The 16,105-nt window shown below is 41.5% G+C and overlaps 1 protein-coding gene across 1 annotated transcript in view; it reads right to left on the bottom strand.

Moving 5' to 3' along the window:
• The window catches only part of ERICH3 (glutamate rich 3), a 109,326-nt gene extending 102,207 nt beyond the window's left edge, over positions 1–7,119 (bottom strand). The window contains 1 exon segment of the mRNA XM_082666831.1: positions 7,049–7,119. Within this exon segment, the coding sequence (XP_082522957.1) occupies positions 7,049–7,071 (23 nt within the window). The 5' untranslated portion in view covers positions 7,072–7,119.
• Between the last annotated feature and the right edge of the window lie 8,986 nt (positions 7,120–16,105).

Raw genomic sequence — 16,105 nt, 5'->3', positions numbered from 1 at the left:
CTGAGGCTTAGCCCATTTGAAACGACCTGTGGGGGGGGGGGCTTTTCATACTACTAACATTCTACTGGATGAGGAAGTGAACGTGGCCCTGAGATATATTATTAATGTAGGACAAGTTCAGAAGGCAATCCAGGACTATGCCAACAAGGCACTGACAGCTCCCACTAAAAATACAGAGGAAGGAGCAGTTCCTTTACAAATAAACCCCAAGGACCAAGCTCTTCTTAAAACCTGGAAAGAGGGGTCCCCCGAAGACCAACGAATGCCAAAATGGAAGGGCCCCTATAAAGTAACTTTAACCACCCCCACTGCTGTCAAACCGCAAGGGGTATCTAGTTGGGTACGTTTGTCCAGACTAAAGATTTTACCTCCAGAAACCCCACAGGTCAAAACAGATGAATACACCAGTGGAAGAGCTGAGATACCTATTCAAAAGCCAGACGCCACCAACAGGTAAGTAAAACGATGGATGTAAGGAGTTGGCTCCTATTTGAAACCTTAACGGGACTTGGAACCTCTCTCGTTTCCTTGGCTGACGTGGCTCTTGACAATTGTCTGGCCCCTGATTACCTTCTGGTAGAACAAGGTAGAGTTTGTGCGATAACTAATACTTCCTGCTGCGCTTGGAACAATGCGATGGAACAGGTAAAAATTAATATGAAGGAAATATACGCCCAGGCAGAGTGGTTTCACGATTTTGGCAGGGGCAATATCGCCTCCACTGTCTGGTCAACAGTTAAAAAATAAAAACCCTCCCAAAGTTAACATGGTTCCTTCCCTTTTAGGCCCTTTAATGGCTATTGTTGTTCTTCCCCTTTCTAGCCCTTGTTTATTTAACCTTTTGATTGAGTTTGTGTCTTCTAGGCTCCAACAGTTTGAAGTAAGGCTCATGATGGCTCAAGGGATTCAACCCATTCCAGCAGAGGGTGGCCCAGGTCCCTACAAGTCCTTGGAACAGTCAACAAGGGACTTCTACACCTCTAGGGTAGGCTAGGGTCTGCGGCCCCTGTCCAGCAGGAAGAAGTTTCAGAAAAAGACAGCTTCGGCCCCTTACTGCTTAAGAATAAGGGTGTAGAGTCTCTCAGGGGGGACTGAGACAGGCTGGCACCTGGGGCCCTTTGCTGCAGTGCTGCAATGCTTGCACCTGGACACACCTTTCCTCTAGCAACAAAATACAAAGAAACTAAATGGGACGAAAAATAACGGCATGCATGCGCAGTTGGGGCAAATTCTGGACAAAAGATACAAAGAGACCAAAAGTCCCAGCTGCCACTTTTGAAGAGCCCGGAGCAAAAGCAGGGTACTGCACACACCCCCTGCACACAACACCACCTAAGGGGTGGGCAAAACACCTAAGCCACCCCTCTGGCCTGACCTCTGGACACACCCCTACCCTCACCCCTTATAAGGAACAAGCTCGCCAGCCCCGCCTCAGGGAGCAAGCGAGCATGGGAATCTGTTGTTTGTTCTCACGCCCCCCTCCTGCAGCAGGGGCCCCAGTAAAGCCTTGCCTGAATTTCTTGTCTGGCCTCTGACCAATTTCTATTGATTCAGGAGACCAAGAACCCTGGTCGGTAACATCAGGACCAATAACTGATCACTTAAACAAAAAATTAAATTAATGAGATAAGTATAGATAAATACATTTACCTTAAATCGTTTATTTTAATTGAAAGCATAAATGTATGTCCTTTTCCGTAGTGCCAAGGGTTTCACTCTGAATGACTCAACTGATTCTCCTCTTTCCTCATCCTTTTTAAAAACATAAATCATATTCATAATAGATGATTTGGGATTTCAAGTTTAGAGAAAGTTGATGAAAGACACTTGCAAACCAGTATGGATGTGGAATCCTATTTTTTTTTCTTTTTCACAAATTTTACCCCCGCCTAATTTGACAGTTTATTTTAAACTGATGGACATTTATGGAATCATTCCAAAGCATACAATATTTTCAACTATTTGTGTGGGGAACTGAGTAAGCCATTGGAGGGAAATTCAGTCTGCATCCTACTTCTCTTGGTCTGTACCAAAATTAGCAACTAAAGTTTAAAAGATTATTTAAGTACTATATTCCAGAATCTGAAGTTTTCATTGAAAATGATATTTCTGGAAACTAAAAGTCTTGAAAATAGATAAACACCCCAGGTCAAGACTATTTGAGGTTGACTTTAGAATTGAAAATTGAGTCAGAAATGTTTTATTTTCTTGTCTCCCTGAAAAACTTTTCATAGCTATTAATAATCAAGATAAGTTGGGGAAGTCTCTACTTCTTACAGCTAGAGATTCCTTTCTTCAGTAGACTGGGAGAAAGGAAGTATGGACTGCTGCAGCATCCTGCATTTGACAGCACCCTGTGTGCTAAACCAGAAGTTTATAAACTGGGATATGTACTCCCCTGGGATACCCAGAGACTTTCCTAGGGGAACCCAGGCAAGGATTGTTTGAAGGGAATCAATTTCTAGACGCTCAGGTTTCCTCTGTACTCTCCTAAAACTGGTCTGCCTAAAAATGCACCTCCAAGCCATGTTGATCCACCTCCCTCCTCTCCGTTTTATAATCATCTTTCTACTTTCACAAAAGAAAGGCACACCTCTCACCATATGGTGTCTTCTTAGGATGTACTTAACTTAGAAAAACATCTGAGACAAAGGGACAATTTGAAGTATTATGTAGATGTTGATACAATAAATAGTTTTCTTGACTTGTCAATAAATATGATTGCAAGTAGTTTCCAAGCCTTTGCTTCCAACACAACTAAAGGAGGACCTAATTGAGCTGTAACTTGAAAAATCAGTGAAAAAAAAAATTTTGGTGACAGATCACTATGTGATTTTTGGCATATGACTCTGAAAAATTCAAAGAATTGAGTGATGTTGTATAACAAACAACAAATCCCTTTCCATTCCCATCTAGTTATGTGAAAGGTTTGTCAAGCCAAGGGATAAGAAAAAAGAACAGACTCTATAACAAAATTATCAGAGAGGAAATCAAGACAAATCAGCATGTTCAATTCACCTCGTTTAATCAGAAACAATTTACTCCTTGAAGTCAAGTTGTTAATATTTAATAGGAGGGTAAATAGAAACTACCCAATTTGAATTGAAATGTTTAATTACTTCAAATCTGAAATTCTGTGTCACAGATAATTTTGGTGGTAGGAGTGGTGAGCAACAAAGAGACGAGACCCCTACTACAGTCATACAAAGTACTACACTGTTTGCTAGGAAGGCAGAGATACCGTAAGAAGTCTCATTAACATCCAACACCATACATAGTTACAAATTGTGTGTGTGTGATGAGAACTTTTAAGATCTATTCCCTTAGCCACTTTCAAATTTAAAATACAGTATTATTAACTATTGTCACCATGATGTACATTACATCCACAAGACTTATTTACTTTATAACTGGAAGTCCGTACCTTTTAAACACCTTCACCCATTTTTCTACCCCCTACCCCCTACCCATAGCCACCATCAATCTGTTCTCTATATCTATGAGTTCATTTTGTTGCTGTTATTGCTGTTGTTGTTTTAGATTCCACATATAAGTGAGATCATTTGGTATTTGTGGTGATCATTTTGCAATATATACAAATATCAAATCATTACCTTGTACACCTGCAACTAATATGTTAATTATATCTCAATTTTTTTTAAATAATATATAATACCATGTTGGATTGAAAAAAAAGGCAGAGACAAAGTGCAATGGACACTCCATATGTAAATGACATAGTGGGTTTATAGTCTTTGTCACTTTTATATATACACATCCACTATCTAAAAATTGACAATTTTACCTATAGCACTTTGTACTCTGCCTTTGATGAAATAGGACTGAGTGATCAGGGAGTACTAAGGATGTGTTCATTCTTTCTATACCACACTTCAGTATACTCTGTTACTACAGAAACACTTCTTTACATTAAAAAGATATAAATTAAGAAGTCTAAACCAAAAAAAAAAAGCTTCTAAACCTTGGAACAATCTTTCCCAACATACAGCATCTTCTGCATTTTTATTTTGTTGAAAACTATAATGCTTCCCATTCTTCCAGTTCCTCAAAGCAAATTTACAGATGAGTGTGACTATCTCTACTCAGAGCCAAGCATATCTTTCACACAGGGAGCGCAGTGCACATGGATTCAGTGAGGATCCTTTGAAGGAGTCAGAAGAACCATATCATTTTATCCTCATGCATGACTGAGAGGTATAAAAATCCCCATTCCACCTCTAGGACTAGTGCACAACCCACAAACACCCACACAAACAAATAGCAACTCAGGATGAGACAGAACAAACTAGAGGGACTATCAATTGAAATTTTCCACTCTAAAACAGTTTCATTAGAGATGGCAGTGCCAGAAACAGTATTTTATAGTTGACTTCCTCCAAATTACAATGCAGCTCAGAATCAAAGTCTCTATTATAATCTTTGGCAGAAGTTTTTAAGACCATTTTTATTTACTCCAAACTATTGGAACGAAGTCAGCATAGGGCCTTTGCAATTTGTATGTCAAGTGTTTCCTGCTGTAATTAAGGAAGCAGTGGAACTCAAAGGAAGCACCAAAAGAAAGCATCAGGGCGTCCCTTACTGATTGGTGGAATTTTAGAAATTTTAAATTTCTGTTTTGTTGTAATTGCACTTTATTCTTAAAATGTAATAAATACAAACTGCTTCAGTAATGATGGAAAAGCCTTCTCGGCTTTAATGAAAACCTTTTATTTGCTACTGAAACTTTTATTATTTCCAAATAGTAGCAGGCAAGAAAAATAATGACTACTTATATTGAGGGAAAACTTTAGCAATTTGAATAACTTTGTTCTTGGGTGACTTTCACGGCATTAAAAGTTGTTATATTTATTGTTTTCATTTATTTTTGATGAACTGAAAACAAAAAATATATACCTGTAGACACCATCACAAAATTATTTTCTAATTATACATCAAAATACTAGATAGCTATGTACGGCTATCACCTGTCAGAGGTTGGTCTGATCTGGGTAAGAATTTCCATGTATTTAGGGCTCCCCTACATCTCAGCTGTTGACCATGAGAGGCAGCTAGTGTAATGGTTAATCACACAGGCTCTGCAACTGGACTCCTTGGCGTTTTATTCCAACTCTGACCCCTCCTACCGTGAAATCCTTGGAAATTTCTCAGTCCTCTGTTTCCTTATCTGTGAAAATAATGGTGACTAGAATCTGCCTCGCGGAGTGAGTGGGAAGATTAATGAGGTATTTCTTGTTACACAGTAGCCTAGAGCCTGGCACATGGTAAGCACTTGATAAATGTTTAGCCCTAATATGGTTTTCTTTTGTGAATGCGTCCACCTCTAGACTGGACACACTGTCAGATGGTATCATTCATTCCATAGACATCTGTTGAGCATTTCTTTATACAGGAATAAGCAAAGGGGGCACAAAGATGAATGAGATATGGTGCCTACAATTTTAGTGCAAGATTATCATTGCATCTTACTGTCTTTCTTGCAGAGTACCGTGAAGCACACTCTTTCCCGAGATCACACATTTTCCTTTTTTTCCATGTGCTTGGAACTAATGGAGCTTCAGAAAAATTTCACTTTAGTTTCTGAAATCTTAATCATGCACAATTTAATAAGCAGCTACAGGTTTTTTCCACATTTGAAAATAGATGATTAAATGGTCTAATCAGATTCTAACTTAGCCAAAAACCTGAAAAACATAGGAAGACAACCCTAACTGATACATTCATTTTCCTGAATGTGGACACACTGCAAAGAGCAGCTGCAGAAAAATAGTGCCATTTACATCCCACTGACCCACAGCAACTAAAACTGCCAGGAGTTCAGCATCAAAGCGTTCAAGTACCTAAACTAAACTCTGAGATAAATAAGAAGCTTGTTTAGAACAGCTACATCACTTTCCAGAAAGTTCTGAAACTGACTTCCAGTATGGCACCTTATATGCCTTTAGGTTTTTCAAACATTTTAGTTTATGTCTAACGCTCAGAGAATTCATTAAAAAGTAAAATCTTTAAGTTTGACTGTAAATCCAAAGCACAATGACTACTGTGGTATTTCAGACATCACAAGCTCCAAATGATCTTAAATATGTTGTCCTCTGTTAATCTGCTGCTCTTGAAAATGTGCAATAAATTCAATTAAAAAGGAAAGCATCTTCAAATTAGTTGCAAGATCAACTAGGATATTATCTGCTTACTAGATGTATCATAATAAAAAAACATCTAATATGCATGACACTGTTTAATTCAGAAGGAAATTGGATACTCCGTCTTCCAATAAAAGAACCAAGACCGGTTGGGGGTTCGTTGTGTTTTGTTTTGGTTTTTTTTCTCTTTTTTCAACAGCCAGTAAATGACTGTTAACTTCCTAAAACAGGTTGAATAATTGCCAAAATATGTCTTCTGAGGAGTCACCCTGCCCAAAGCAACGGGAGCTCATGTGTAAACACACAGGCACATAGCTTCTTCCTTCTCACCTTCCTGCGTCACACCACCTCCCCTGGCCACAATACTTTTAAAATACCCCCTATGATCCTTTTGAGATCGGGCAGATAAAAATCCTGAAATAAGGGGTACCCCTCACAATGAAACCTCCCTCAATATTATATCAACTCACACCTCACTTGTATGCAAGACGCCGCAGTGAGGATTTATCTCTAAGCCCTGATTCTCCAAACGAATGCATATGCTGTGACCTCTATTATTGCATTAAAACACGTATGTTCCACAACACAGGATCCTCTTGATTCCAGCTAACGTCCCTGCTTAATGTATGCGTTTTTCACATCCATTTTTTAATCCTTCCTGAGTGAACATTTCAAAGCGAGCGAACATCAGTGAAAGGCGAGGGAGGAGATACGAAGCCTGGGATTTCTGCCATCCTCGCTGCGACCCAGAATCCGTATTATTTTTCTCCTCTCCCCAAGCCCCCTCTCGCCCCCTCTCGCCCCTTCCCTCCGCAGCAGGAGGGGGGCGGAGGGGCCGCTGGCTGCGTCGCCACCTGCCGCGGCGCGGAAGAGCTCCGTTTGTCACTTACCCAGCGGGGTGAGAATGGCTCATTTTTGCAGGATCCCTTTTGGACCCGCGACGGGTGCGGAGGGTGGGTGCTTGGGGCCCGTGCACGCCGACGCCGCGACTGTCGCGCTCGCGGGGTGGCTCCGCACTGCGGTCGCCCGTGCGCGGGGCATTGGGGCTGGGCCGCCGCCGCCCCTGGGCGCCCGGGCTGCACGCAGCCTCCCCGGCCCCCACCCGCCGGCGGTATCCACAGCCTCCCTGTTGCTAAGGCAGGAGGGAAGGCAGGCGCGGAGGCTCTGCAGAAGCCCGAGGCGCTGCTGGAACTGAGCCTGGGGAAGCTGGAAGTGAAGCTCAGCTTCCAGCCCTTTTTCTGGGCCCAGATGTGGGAGGAGACCCAGGCCTCTGCTCTGTAGCTCTGGGGCGCGGGGTCCCTAGGCACCTGAGATGTGAAAACACACACACGCAGGCACGCACACACCCTGTTTAGGCAGGTGTGCTTCCTGCTAGGCCCTGGGGAAGGGAGGGCTAGGTGATGGGCAGAGGGTAAGGTAATTAAGAGCAGGGAGCAGCTACAGTGTGCTGCCTCGGTTTCCAACTGTAAAACAGACCCTAGATTGCAAGTTCCAGGAAAAGAAAGCTTTGAGTTTTGTTTCTGCAACTGCCAGAGATTGCAATTGGTGGATCTCCTCCTTGGAAAATCCCCATCCTTGCTCCTAGCTGAGGTCCCCACCTCCAGCAGGCAGGACTGACAGTTCTGACATTCAGAAGGTGGGAAAAAAGCTGTTACTCAGTGAAGCATGCTAGCACCTGGAACTGAACTTGTATTTGAATCCAGTAGCGAGAATGCAGGGCTTAGACGAAGAAGCCCGGATTTACGTGAGAGGGCCTTGGTGTGGAAGAAGTTTAAAGCACTGGATTCAGATGAGCTATTCCTAGTCTCGTTTTTGCTTCATCAGGTTCTACACTGGGTGATTTGATCTCTGGCCTCAGGTTCCTCATGTGTAAGTGAAGGGCTGGACACATCCACGGTGACTGAGCTCTCAGTGGATCTCAATTCTATCTCAGCCACACTTACGAGTTGGAAGGACATCAGCTCATTAATGGCATTCTGCTTTTCCACACGTCATAAAGGCCCATCGAGCATGTTAGAGTCCAGCCTCCTTTGCACGACATTCAATGCCCTTTATCATCTGTCCCCAGCATCCTCACCAACCTCATTGTGACCACTTTCTCTACCTCTGCTACCCTAAACTCTAGCAAGACCAAATTTTGCACTATTCCTCTCATGGGAACATGCTTCCACCTGACAACCTAACAAACTTCTATTGATCCTTCAACACTTACCTCAAACCCTGCCTTCTCTGACGTCCCCAGGTGAGTTGATGGCTCCCACCTCTGGGGCCCCACTCTGCCTGGACAGACCTCTGTCTCACCCTCACTTTCTGATCTATGGCTGTCTTTCCTACTTGAACCTGAGCTTCTCTATTTCATGGTATGTGTCTATTTTATTTTTCTGTATTCTCAGAGGCAAACAGCAGTTCAACAAATGTTTGGAGTATAAATGAAGGAAAACAATCTCTTCAAAGTGGTAGCATTTTTATTGAGTACTCACTAAATTCTCTCCTCCGCCCTTTATTGAGCACTTACTAACTGTTCATTATCTCATTTAATCCTCACCTCTACTCTCTGAGGTAGGTTTTCTCCTCCATTTCATAAGACAAACTAAGACACAGAGAAGTTATTTTGCCTGAAGTCTATAATAGCTCCTAAGTGGAAAAACCAGGATTCAAATACAAATCTGATTCCAAAGCCTGTGTTTTTAACAATTACAAATTCCTTTTCCCATAACTCTTGTGCATTGCTGCAGAAGTCAAATTTTCTATACTGTCAGAGTTTTCTGACCTGAAAGACCAAGAGCCATCTCAGTGGAGACAAAATAGTGTTCTAGCTCAATAGCTTAGATCCAGAGATGGAGGACTCAAATCTGCTTTGGGAAGCACATGGCTAGAGCAGCTGGAGAGGGGCAGAGGCTGTCAAAGAAGGAAGATGTGAGATGTGAAAGTGGCACCTTATGCTTAAACAAGGAAGCCTTATAGATACCTAATCACTGCACAGCCATAAATGGGACTTGAACCCACTCTTTCCCCTATAAGCTTATCCCCATTGACTGTCGTTCCCATTGGATGGTGTCCTTAATGCTTTCTGTAAGTAGATTTCACCTGGATAAAAATTGGGAGGGAAGGGGGAGGGACTATAGAGAGACTTTATAATTTTCCCAAGTGCTACCAACCCCTAAGGATGGTGTAAATAATATAATCTTATATAGGTACTAGTTGTTACATATTAATTCATTCGTGCAAATAGAAAATGGTAGTCTCTCACTGGTGGAATGAGAAAGGAAATTAAAATACACTATTTACATACTCAGGGTTCCATAGGAAAGACTCCATGGCACTCCGCAGACGGCAAGCTACCCTCAGCAGCATGCATTAATTCATAAATGGGGTTTGAGTTCTCCACCCCTGTGAGCTGCACAATTTCACATCCCTGATGAAAACTGCAAGGAAGCTACTAATTTTCACTTCAGAAAATGCTCACTGTGAGACTGTATTGGGAATTTAGCCAGAAGGAATTTTTATGTTAATTTCTAGGATGGAGATAGGAAAAGGGAAAAAAGAAAAAAAGTAAATTAAACTGTTTCAGAGACCAAATAGTCACAGGAGTCATTTTCATTTTCTCACAGGAAAACGAGTCCCCAGATGTCCCCAGCAGTATCATAAATTTATAAAAGATTTCTGTTTTGTAGGAAGACCTGTGGAATTAGGGTTTGGCGGCAAGAGATTGATAGAAGCAGGAGAGAAGAAAAGACAAGAATTACTCCTACAATGCTGATTAGATCTCTGCTTTGATTGAATAGGAGCTAGACTTGAGAATCACAGATCTAAACCATTAGTGACCATCTCCTAGGTCAGGGGTGGGAAATCTATGGGTCAAGGGTCAAATTCAGGCTGCTGCCTATTCTTGTACATTCCACAAGCTAAGAATGGTTGCTACATTTGTAAATGGTTAGAAAAAATCAAAAGAAGAATAACATCATAGGATACATGAAAATTACATGAAATTCACATTTCAATATCCATAAGTAAAGTTTTGTTGGAACATAGACACACGTTTGTGAATCACCTATGGCTGCTTTGGTGCTACAAAGGCAGAATTCAGTAGTTGCCACAGTGACCTTATGACTCACAAAGTCTAAAATATTTACTGTTAGCCCTTTACAGAAAAAGTTTATCCACCCTGGTTTAGATTGTCACTGCAAGCAGAGAGATAATTTACCCTTCTAGACTTTGAGAACAGATATCACAGCTTTCACCTTTTATCCCCAGCACCTACCACAGTGCTTCTCACAGAGTATGTGCTCAATAAACAAATGAAGGAATGAATAAACAGATGGGAGGAATAAGTTTTCCCACGGGTTTATCTTTCTCCCACAGATAAAGATCAAGTCATTGAGATTTTCTCCTCAGATATAACAGACATGCCTGATGATTTGATGTGATCCCAGGGCTCCCTTCTTTTAGCAACACCGTATAAAACTCCAGTAAGAAGTAATGTAAGCATTTCATCAGGACACAGTTGTAGACGGTTAAGTTTACAAGAGAGCTTCCTAATACCTTACATCCTCCAACATTAGCTTGGGTCCTTCAAAGCTGCAACATTGAGAAGTTGGAAAATGAAGAACAAATGTACAAGGATTTAACTTCAAACCTGAATTGTTTTCCAGCCTTCCCTAATAAGCTTCCCTAATTGACTTAATTTCAGTGAGCCATTTAGTGAAGCATGGCATTAGGTATAGGAAAGGCTGAGAGGCAAGTACAATGGATAGAGCGACAAATTCAAGGGGGAATCCCTAATTCAGAGTTCTGAGCAACCAGGATAGGCAAGATGTCTCCAAACCCTTCTACCCTTATTTCTGAGCTGGGTGGAATCTACAGACAGATTGGAATGGGGCAGTCACTGGAGTCATTTAGTGGCCATGGGAAATCAGTGGTACTTACTATGCCTGAGGTCTCAAAGATGAACAGAGGTCCTGTCTGCCCTGAAGCTTGAAGTCTATTGGCTACACAGACATGCAGACAAAGAATGACGAGGTGCCAAGTGCTGTGATGGAAGTACAGATAAGGTGCAATACAGAGGTGCCTTCTGACTAATGGTCCTATCCTACCCCCATCGCCCACCATTTCCAGCCATGTACCCGCTCTTTGTGATGCTGAACACCACTTCTCACTAATCACATTATTATTTCATCTAGCCTTGACACCCTGATTATTCCTCACCATCCTCTCCCAGGAATTCTATGCCAGGAGAGGAAAAAGACTGGCCCTGACAGAGAAGAGAGAAACATAGAAGCTGTTGGGGAGGCACAACCACTAAGGAATCTGTAAGGAGAATACAGGATATTTGTGTTTTAATTTTCTTCAAACAATTACATTACTGATAAATACATCCCCATTCCTATCCCAAAAAATTTGTCTAGGGAAGTCAGAGAAGGACTCACAGAGGAGGCAGTACCTAAGATGAGGCTTAAAAGATGTGTCAGAGTTGGCCAGGTAGGTGGGGCTTGGGGGGAAGAGGATGTCTTCCCCAAGCCAAGACCTCCCCATTTAAGCCTCTCAAGCTGACGGTGGACTGAGTGTCTATAGACCCTGTCCTAGTTTCTGTAGCCCAAAAATTAATGGAGGTTGCAATTTGGATGAGAAAAAAGGAAGAGGAGGAAAAGAAGAGGTAGAAGTTGGTGGTTTCATCAAGGAAATGGGAGTTGAACAGGACTCAGGTATGTCAAGCCCCTGCTGCGGGGCCGCCCCCCTCTTCTGACACAATGTCTATACACTCGGTGCTGTATACGCATATACTGTGTTGTTTGCATGCATATCTTATCTCCTCCAACTGCAGGCTGAGTTTCTGCTCTCTCTTCAGCCCAATTGAATTGCCATGAATTTAAGTACTTAATAAGTATTTGTTAAATAAGTGATACAAGGAGTGTAATTCATGTTTTCCTAGATGCTCCATTTGGAGGAAAGGATGTAAAGCAGGTGACATAATTAGAGTCATAATAATTCTTTCCCTGGCTCTGGCTCCACCCATGTATGAGTGAATTTGTTAGATGTTAACAAGCTCACCATGTCTGTGATTATCCACCATTAGCCAAAAATGCTTTCTAAGTCACAGACGTTGAATCTGGGGAGAGGAACGGAGCAGAGATGTCACAATGGCTGGATGCAACGGAAGACTATGTTTGCTTATTTGGTCCAATGTTTCCTAAGCAGCTATAGACGGCTGACACTACTGTTTGCCATGAGAAATAGCATATGTGGAGTCCATAGAATTTCACGCAGGCTCTGCTTGGCCTAATAGCAGAGAATATCTGTTGACTCTACTGTGTACCAGGCACTATTATAAGTGCTTCACTCCTTGGATCCTCACAACTGTAAGGTGGGTGTTATTTTTATTCCTGTTTTACAGATGAAGAAACTGAGATTCAGATAAGTTAAATATCACCTGCTAAGTGGCACAATTGAGATTCAAATTCCATTTTCCATGATTCCAGAACCCACAATTTTAAACACTTTGCTCTATTCCCTCCCACCTTCCAGAGGTAAGGAACATAACCACGCATGGGGAGGGTAATAATTGTAAGGTCACTGATCCAAGGAAAGTTGTTCTCGATTGTACCAAATATTCTCCCAGCTTTCCCCATGCACAATGGCTCAGTAATGTGGCTGGTGAAAAGAAACCAAAGACTAGGAATTTCATTTATTACCAAACATCTGTTTTCTGACGGAGTATATAGGATGTTCCACATCCTCTAGCCCTAAAGAGCAACAATCTCTAAAAAGTTTTGCAGCTTCCTTTGGTTTAAATGGCACTGGCTCTTCCATGGAAGCAAACAGCACTGATCTTCAAGCATTCTGGCATCGTAAACTGCTGACTGAATTTTCTTTTCTCTAGCCAGAAAAAAGGGGGAATGTATATACTCTATACAATGGAGTTGATTGTATAGAAAAACACATTGCACTTCTTAAACTCAGGTTAAAAGTAGACTCGTGGCATTGAGCAGAAGACTGGGATTGTTCATATAGGAGGTGGACGATAGAGAAGCTCATGAAACAAACAATCTGAACTGTAGTATTTATTTTTAAATAACAGCATAGCTTTATGACCTACTAATTCATATTACAACTCAAACTAGATTAAGGTCTTAATCCTAAAATTAAGGTGCTACCTGATACGGTCCTTGAGAAACAGATATTGACTAAAGGTTTCTTTTTGGCAATTCACAAATTAGTTTCATGTAAATAAGCACCCCTGGAGGAGCCTGAGTGTGCTTTCACTAAGAATTGCTCAGCCCACACTTTCTCCCTAAGAGCACAAAGGTTAAAAAAAAAGTTGTTTCATTGTTGGAGTGATCATGGATTCTGAATGAGTGAGACTTTCCTATCACAATAAAAGAAATGGACACGTGGACCAAGCATCAAAAACATACAAAGGGGAAAATACCGTCCTGGAGTGCGAGCTGGAAACTGAGATTATCCACCAGTCAACTAACTGCGGGAAAACCCAAAACAGTGAAAATAAATCAATAGGTAGGCAGATTAAAAGAGCAAAATCGTGAGCTCCTGAGCTCTACAAATTCATTTGGGAAGAAAAATCTGGTGATTCTTTGAAATATGGATTTTGTAACACAGTTTCCATAGCTGACCCAAAGTCAGAATTGTGGGGTTTCTCCCCTCCTCTGAGTTTCTTTTTTAAGTAAGTTTTTCTCTCGTTTAATAAAGTCCACTTCAGATTCCACAATTTGGTAGAAGAGGAGGAATCATGACAACAGGGTTTATTGTCTGCACCTGCACAGGGCTGTTGCCATAGGGAGCTTTCATCCCTGAGCTAAATGGTTGGCCTAGGCGAGGATCCAGGAGACGGGCTCTGTTGAGCCAGAGCTCCACATGACTGGACATGAGAGCAGGAAATTGCATGGCCTTGTCCCTCTGATGTGTTCTATAGGCTCACACAGGAACTGAGACTATTTCTTCAGCTGTAGCCCAAAGGGAAAAAAAGTGAAGCTGTTAACACTGGGGTGTGCTGTGGTATGGAGAAGTTTTGGCAAGCAGGGAAAAGAAATCAAGAGGAAAAATACAGCTTTACTGACTTAAAAGGCAATAAGTGACATAGAAATAGGCAAAGTCTTAAATGGAAGGTACTTAATTTCAATTATCTACAATCGCAAAAAGTAAGAAATGCATAAGTCCCCTTCACTTTGCTTGGCATCACGTCTTCGCACTTAAACTTGAGCGGTTATGCATATATGACATTTAGATTGTGGGAATTTCTTCAGATGTACCAATGAAGTCATGTTATAAAGAACTGGTTTAAGAAGAGGTAGAGACCTGGGTCTGAACTGGAATTCTGTCACCATGTGAGGTGCTTCTATTCACCCATATCTTCTTCTTTTCCACTTCAGATGGGGCTTGCACGTCTCTGTCACCTTGACATTAGGCCCGGCCATAGGTCTTGTTCTGGCCAATGAAATATGAGTGAAAAATGTTGTGTGTTACTTCAGGGTAGAATTGTTTGAGGGCTCCTGCAGGATTCTCCATCTTTTTTCCCCTGGGCTCAGCAATCAGCAACATTCCAGATGGTGGTGCTTTCCTTAGCCTGTTGTCCAAACTAAGGACAGCATGGAGCAGAGCCCCCTGCAGGCTCATGATGGACATGAACACAAATGAGGAACAAACCTTTGCTTTTTGAAGCCACTGGAGTTTATTGGCTATCACAGCAAAGCTGGCCTATACTACAGCCACAGAGTGCCTATGTGACTTTGGGAAAGCTACTGACATGTGCTATCCCTCAGTTTTCTCACGGGTAAGCTTTCAGAAAATGGCAGCTTGCTCATCCTCATAATAAGAGCTACACTTTAATAACTATCTACCCTGTGCCAGTCACTGTCTTCCCTTTACCTATGTATCTCTCATCCTCACGCCAATCTTATAGGTGAGGTGTTATTGATCTTTTTATAGATGATGAAACCAAGCCTCAAAGAGACTTACTAGCTTAATGCAAGTCAACCAGCTTGTAAGTAATCAGAACCAGATCTTTCTGATCCAGAGCTCTGACTTTTCCCACCATGCCTACTCCCCTAAAAGTAGTAATTAAGATAAACATCTTAACACTAAAGAAACAAATAAAAAGGGAATAAATTATTTAGTTTTAAATCATCTTTCTCACTAAAGACTTGGTTTTAATGACTCCAGCTAAAGCCATACCCAGAAATTCCTAATCTGAGGTTGCCAACTTCTAAGGGTGTATTAAAGTAATAATATGGGTGTGCAAGCTATTCTCAGGATTCTGGAAGAAAAAAGTAGACTTGCAGAGAGCAACATAGCTAAGCTAAATAAAAATAGCAGTTTTCTTTTTTATCAGAATTTATGGGTCATCTCACTGTGGTCCATTTAGCTTTCTCTTAGGAAGACAATATTTGTCATCATTCCTGAATAAAAATACAGTATTTGTCAAAATATTATGTTTATGATGATTAAAAAAATAATATACAAGGAGCTCTTGGCTATAAAATGGTTGTTAAACACTATTATATCCCAAACCTCAGATTTTGACTAGGACAAGCCTAAATTTACTTTTTTCCACCTTTTTGCAACTTAACTCCTAGTAACCCAGTTTGTCCCCCTAGAGTCCAGAGAGGTACTAAGAAGCTGCACAGCAGGAAACATAGATGACACCATAGGAGGATGGCAAAAACTGCAGTATTAGTAGAGGGACCAGCAGGGGAGGGAATTCAGAGGAATCCATGAGGGAAGCAACTCCTCTGTAGTTAATTCGATAAAAGGAAGAGCTGACGGATGAAATGAAAGGGGCAGAATCAAAGTAACTTGTCAATTTGGGGGATATGATCACGACACCTAGAGTTTGGGAGAGGATCCATCTCAGAGGCATTTGCAAGAGATCTTTGTAGGAAATATGAATCAGAATGAATGAGAGGCAGTCAAATGAGGTTCTTTGGCCATGCCTC

This window comes from Grampus griseus (assembly GCF_964374135.1).
Source record: "Grampus griseus genome assembly, chromosome: 1".
NCBI classification, from domain to species: domain Eukaryota; kingdom Metazoa; phylum Chordata; class Mammalia; order Artiodactyla; family Delphinidae; genus Grampus; species Grampus griseus.
This window is presented reverse-complemented; position numbering and strand designations above follow the sequence as displayed.